General features: G+C 43.5%; 1 protein-coding gene across 1 annotated transcript in view; it reads left to right on the plus strand.

Moving 5' to 3' along the window:
• Scube2 (signal peptide, CUB domain and EGF like domain containing 2) overlaps positions 1 to 4,813 on the plus strand; it is an 86,626-nt gene extending 81,813 nt beyond the window's left edge. Inside the window, exon 23 of the mRNA XM_047519188.1 lies at positions 4,674 to 4,813. Coding sequence (XP_047375144.1) covers positions 4,674 to 4,721 — 48 coding nt within the window. The 3' untranslated portion in view covers positions 4,722 to 4,813. The remainder of the gene's footprint in view (positions 1 to 4,673) is intronic.
• Positions 4,814 to 6,751: the final 1,938 nt, after the last annotated feature.

Consider the following 6,751-nt stretch of genomic DNA (forward strand, 5'->3'; position numbering starts at 1 on the left):
TTGGCATCCATTTTCTTTCAGGGCTTGGTATATGTTGTTCCAGGCCCTTCTAGCTTTTAGGGTCTGGATTGAAAAATCTGCTGATATTCTTATTGGTTTCCCCCTGAATGTAATTTGGTTCTTTTCTCTCGCGGCCTTTAAAATTCTGTCTTTATTTTGTATGTTAGGTATTTTCATAATAATGTGCCTTGGTGTGGGTCTGTTGTAATTTTGTATGTTTGGAGTTCTATAAGCCTCTTGTACTTGGTTTTCCATTTCATTCTTCAGATTTGGGAAATTTTCTGTTATTATTTCATTGAATAGATTGTTCATTCCTTTGGTTTGTTTCTCTAAGCCTTCCTCAATCCCAATAATTCTCAAATTTGGCCTTTTCATGATATCCCATAGTTCTTGGAGATTCTGTTCATGATTTCTTACCATCTTCTCTGTTTGTTCAACTTTGTTTCAAGGTTAAATATTTTGTCTTCAATGTCTGAGGTTCTGTCTTCCAGGTGTTCTATCCTATTGGTTATGCTTTCTATGGAGTTTTTAACTTGGTTTATTGTTTCCTTCATTTCAAGGATTTCAGTTTGGTTTTTTTTCAGTATCTCTAACTCTTTATTGAAATGATCTCTTGCTTCCCGTATTTGGTCTTTTAACTGTTGATTGGTGCGATCATTTAATGCCTGCATTTGCTCTTTCATCTCCTCCTTCAATGCCTGCATTTGCACTTTCATCTCCTCCTTCAATGCCTGCATTTGCACTTTCATCTCCTCATTAGCTTCCCTGATCGTTTTAATTACGTACATTCTGAACTCCCTTTCTGACATTTCTTCTGCTGTGCTGTCATTGGGTTTTATTGATGTAGTGTCTAGGTTTGTTTGGGACATTTTCTTCCCTTGTTTTCTCATAATGGTCAGTTGTCAGTGGGACCCTGAGATATTGCAGTTTTCCACTATTGGCTTATAGTGTCCCAGTAGATTTCCAGTGTATCACCTCCCAGCCTTCAGTAGCCTGCTGTCTTGGAGGAATCTGATAAAGCAGCTCATTCGAAGAAAACTGCCCCTAGCCCCCTACTGGTTCCACGTTTTGGAACTGGCTCTGTGCGGAAATGCTCTCACTGTGGGCCTGCACCGTGCAGCTGGCCGTGTGGGAAGAGCCCACTGCCGGAGTGTGGAAGGCTACCTTGGGAAGACTCTAGCTGCCCTGCCCGGCTCCGCTAAGCCACATCTATCTGGGCCTGCCACCCGGGCTGAGCTTTACCCAGTTGGCAGACTCACCTGTGGCTCTATTTCAGTCCGAGTCTCTCTATGCCTCCCCCTCTTAGCTCCTGGGTTCTGGAGTGACCGGGGGTGCAGTCTCCCTCTAGGCCGCCATCTTGGATCTCCCCGTGAAGGGAGCCCGCAGCCGGAGTGGGCAGAGCCGCCTGAAGAGGTCTCCGGCTGCCCTGCCCTTATCCCTGAGGCTGCTTGCAGATCGAGGCTCTCCGCTGGTTCTTTGCAGGAGTACACTGCACTGCAGCGGCTCCGGGACTCGGAGCCTGCTCTGGTCAGAAAGGCTCTCACTAGCGGGCCAGTTCCATTTCGAGAACCTGGAGAAGCTGGCTGTGTGGGCGGGGCCCACCGCCGGAGTGCGCAGGGCTGCCTGTGGATGACTCTAGCTGCCCTGCCCGGCTCCGATAAGCCACCTCTATCTGGGCCTGCCACCCGGGCCGAGCTTTACCCAGTGGGCAGACTCACCCGTGGCTCCACTTCAGTCCGAGTCTCTCAATGCCTCCCCTTCTTAACTCCTGGGTTCTGGAGCGACTGGGGGTGCAGTCTCCCTCTAAGCCGCCATCTTGGATCGCCCCGTGAAGAGAGCCCCCTTAAAGTTTTTTTTATTGATGCATTATAATTACACATAATAGAGGGATTTGTTGTTACATATTCATACACACAAGAGAACAACATAATTTGGTCAATTTTATACCCCAGTACCTCTCCTTTCTTTCCTTTCCTCCCCCCACCACCACCCATTCTCTTCTTCTATTGTACTAATTTATTCCCCACATTTTTTATTGGAGCATTATAGTTATACATAACAATGGGATTTATTTTTTACATGTACATGATATAATATAATTCGGTCAATATCATTCCCCAATATTTCTCCCTCTCTCCTTCTCCCACCCACTGGTCCCTGTCCTCTCTTGTACTGATCTCCCTTCAATTTTCATGAGATAACTCACCTTTCTTTTCATTTTTCCTCTCTAGCTTCTACATATGAGAGAAAACATACAACCCTTGACCTTCTAAGTTTGGCATATTTCACTTAATATAATGGTATCAAGTTCCATTCCTTTTCTTACAAATGACATGATTTCATTGTTCTTTGTGGTGGAATAAAACTCCATTATGCATCTATACTACATTTTCTTTATCTACTCATCTGTTGATGGACACCTAGACTGGTTCCATAGTTTGGCTACTGTGGTGAATTGTGCTGCTATGAACATGGGTATGTATATATCACTATATAGTATGATGACTTCAGTGATTTAGGATAAATACTGAGTAGTGGAATAGCTAGGTGGTAGGGTGGCTCCATGCCTAGTTGAAAAGACCACACATTGTATGATTTCAGTTAAGTAAAATGTCCAGAATATGCAAGTCCACAGACAGAAAATAGATTATAGATTATCTAGGACTAGAGAACTTAGGAGAAAATGAGGAGTGACTGGTAACGGGTATGGAATTTCCTTTGGGGTGGTAAATGTTTTTATAACTTGCTTGTGGTGATGGTTGTACAGATCTGTGAATATATTACAAAACCAGTGAGCTGTACATTTTAAGTGAATTGTATAGTTTGCAGGTAATAACGCAATGAAACAGTCACTAAAAGGAGGGGATTTGTATTCTTCAAAAGTGTCAGTGTCATAAAGAACAAAGTTTTGGAAATGTTCCATGTTAAAGGAGGCTAAAAAGACATAACCATAAAAACCTGACCCTAGCCTGGATTCTGTTCTGGAGGAATATGTTATAAATAACTTTATTATGTCAACTGACAAAAGCAGAACATAAATAGTAGTTTAGATGAAAATATTTTATCAATGTAAATAGATGAAGCTTATATATGTATTGTGGTTATAGAAGAGAAAAATCCCTATTCTTAGGAAATACACAATGAAGTATTAGAGAAAAGGGGTCATACTTTTTGTATTTTATCCTCAAATAAATTAGAAAAAATTGTGTGTGTGTTGTGTGTGTGTGTGTTTGTGTGTGTGTGTGTGTGTGATGTGCATGTATTTGGGGAAGCAAATGATAAAGCAAATTAAGTAAAATGTTAGTAACAGGTAATCTGGGTAAAAAATATACAGGTATTCTTTGTATCATGTTTATGTTCACAATGTGAAGGTTTGAAATTAACTCCAAGTAAAAAGTTTTAAAATAGCCAGGAATATCTTTCCTATCTGGGCAGTGTAGAGCTGTGTGAAAATAGGTCAGAATGAATGCTGTGTGTGTGTGTGTGTGTGTGTGTGTGTGTGTGTGTGTTTCTGTCCGAATGTGTCTGCATGCCTCGGAGTCCACATGTGTTCCACAGAGTGTGTCACCTCTCTGCTGCATTTGCCCCAGGGCCCTGCCCAGCAAGGGCCACTGGCCAGTCACTGTCACATCCAAGCAGCATACTTAATCAGGAGAAGAAGGTGGAGCCCTTGGCGCTCCCAAGGCAGACAGTAGTTACAGTGCAAGCTGCCCTGCTGGATGCACCCACTCTGGCTGGGGCTAATGTAGAGATGTGGAGTGGCCTAGGCTTTGCTGGATTCTGAGAGGCTTGCTGTCTTCACAGATCTCTTTTCCATACTGGAAGATTCTCCAGCACCTCAGGAGGGCCACGCTTATTTCCGGATTCCCTATTTGCATTGGGGAGAAGAAAGAGGAACAGGACTCAGATTTAATAAGGACTCACTTTATGCCAGACCCTCTGTTTTACCTAATCTTTTTTAAACCACATAGAGCCCTGCAAGAACTGAGGCTCAGAGAGCTTCAGTTACTTAGCCAAGGTCCCACAGCAAGCAAGGGGCAGAGCCAGACTCAAAGTTAAGCCTAGAGTTCCCTTCCAGACTTCTACCAGACACTTCTGCTTCAGACACTGAGATTTTCCCCACCTTTTGCTTCTCTTTTGCTATCCAATTTGAGGTCAAAATCTGTCCTCATCCCAGGAAATGAAACCAAATCAATGCTGACAGGAATGGATCCAAAAGACTCCGCCAACTTTGGAAAACACCAGCAGGGCTGCCATCAGCCCTGTTTTTTGAGGCCATAGTGTTGCTTGGAATTCCTCTGAAGAAAGAAGACAGAAAAATCTCTTATCTTTGCTTTAACCTGCCAAAGTAGACACAGTCTTCAGGGCGAGGTGCCAAGTCGTGGGCACCATGCAGTCAGAGATCCTGGCACACATCTGGTACCTGCAGCAGACAACTGTTTGAAGAATCTTCCTTCCAAAGGAAATTATGAGGGTGGTGAGGACACCAGAGGGGGACTAGAGTTCTGTTCTTAGCAATAAGGATGGGGGTGGTGAGAGAGGAGAGCTCTGAGGAGTGGCCCTTCTAACTTCAAAGGCATGGCAGGGGGCGACATGCATGGGTGAACAGACAAAGAAGATGGTAAGGGGAGGACAGCCTCCCTTTTATCCTCTGCTCTTCTCTATGTTTCTAGCCTCTCAGCTTCAGAACTCTGCTTCAGGCCTGCCATCCTGTGAGTTGAAGACCTGACCCAAAGGAGAGTTGCTGGAGAAGAAGTTGGTAACCTGACACTGCTGACAAGCTATCAGACAAGAAGAGCCTGACTACTGGAACATCAGTTTAGAAGAAAGTAGAGCTGAAACACAGTAATAATGTCTTTGGAGTTCTGCAACATTAAGAAAATTCAGGAAACCAAAAATTTTGTATTTTTGCTTAAATTTCTGATTGAATTTCTATCACCTATAAGAATAACATGAAAAAAGTCCTAACTGAAACATCATTGGCTTTTCCAATATGATTTTCAAGTATAGATTCTCTACAAGAGCCAAGGTAAGGTGCAGAGAACTTTAGAATGGAGCTACCTGACATGATAAGTCCAGAACCTAGAGACATCAGGGAAAGAAAAAGCTGGTCAGCCCCTCTCTCAGGAGGCCTTAGCCCCAGGGAGAGGGAAAGATGCTCAGGACTGACTTGTGTGCCTAGAGCTCTGTAAAGGGGATTGGAGGAAGCATAAACCAGGCCCACCTCTGAGAGTACAGCAACCCACAGATTCTCCTGAGGCTGTCCCAAGTAATGATGGTAGCTACCTCCTGCCAAGCCTGTGCTATGTGCCTGATGGTGTGCTATATGTACTGTTTAATTTAAATCCTCACAGTAACACCCTAAGAGGTAGAGATATTACTGGCATCATTTATTTTATTTTATTTTATTTTTTTACTGGAATCATTTTATAGACAAGGAAGTGAAAGCTCACAGTGGTGAAGTCACAGATAATAAGTAGCAGAGAAGAAATTAAAATCTAATATACTGGATTCCCAAACCTGTGTTTCTTTTTTTTTTCTTTTCTTTTCTTTTTTTTTTTTTTTTGCATTGCTGGGGATTGAACCCAGGGCTTTGTGCTTGCAAGGTAAGCACTCTATCAACTGAGCTATATCCCCAGCCCACTCTTTCCTTTTTTTTTTTTTTTTTTTTTTTTTTTTTTTGTTTTGTTTTGTTTTGGTGGGTTTTTGTTTTGTTTTGTTTTGTTTTGTTTTTTTGAACTAGAGATTAAACCCAGGGCTTTGCCACTGAGCTACATCCCAGTCCCCCAACCTGTGTTTTAACAGCTATATTATACTTTCTTCAAGATGGGTCAATGCTGCAGGGGAATGTGGCTATATGGAGAATTAATAATAATCTTTTCTGTTGGTGCATCCCTGGAGAGTTTACAAAGCACAATTATACATGTAATCTCACTTCATCTTTTTTCCAGATATGGAAACTAAAGCCCAATGATAGGGAATGGGAATGACTTGCTCAGTCATTTGGAGAAAACACTCAGAAGCAATCCCCTCCAACTGAGCAGCAAGTTTGGATTTTGCACAAACTCACAATGTGTGCGCAATTGGGTGCTGACCTCACCATATTGACCCATGCTTAAAGGCAGTGATGGTATCACCCTGACCAAGGAAAGTCTCTAACAGTGAGGTGGGGGACCAACTGTTATTGTGGCCACAGATCCAATTGCAGAACACAAATCCCACTACAGCAAAGAGCTCTGAATTCACGAAAAGATTCCCAGCTCCAGCAAGTCCACATTTATTTCTTAGCAACACCTGATATGGCCAAATTCCAGTTCAACCAGAGAGATTCAGCTTCCTGGTGTTCCCAGGGGAATCTAGCTATGAAAGGAGCCCCTTTCTTCTGCAGGAATATCCTCAGCAACAAAAAAAGGTTGCAGGACTGAGAGCTGCCTCAGGGATTCCAACTCCTCCCCCAGAACTTCTACCAAGCAGTTGTCTCAGCCCAAACCACCTGGGCCCTTACTATTGGTCCTGTCCTGAGCCTTGCCAAGCCAGAGACACCTGTCCTAAATAGACAAGACAAATCTGTCTCGTCATTCCCTGGGCATCCTGTGCCTGGAGAAACGACCAGGTAGGGATCCAGGCAATGGGACAAAAGGAGCCAGGGCAGCCACCATTGTTCTTCACTGGATGTGTGCCAGGGAACTGGAAGGTAAGCAGCAGTCCCACCAGCCTCCTGACGACCCTGCCCTCTGCTTGTGAGGAAAAA

The sequence above is a fragment of the Sciurus carolinensis genome, chromosome 11 (assembly GCF_902686445.1).
Source record: "Sciurus carolinensis chromosome 11, mSciCar1.2, whole genome shotgun sequence".
NCBI lineage: Eukaryota > Metazoa > Chordata > Mammalia > Rodentia > Sciuridae > Sciurus > Sciurus carolinensis.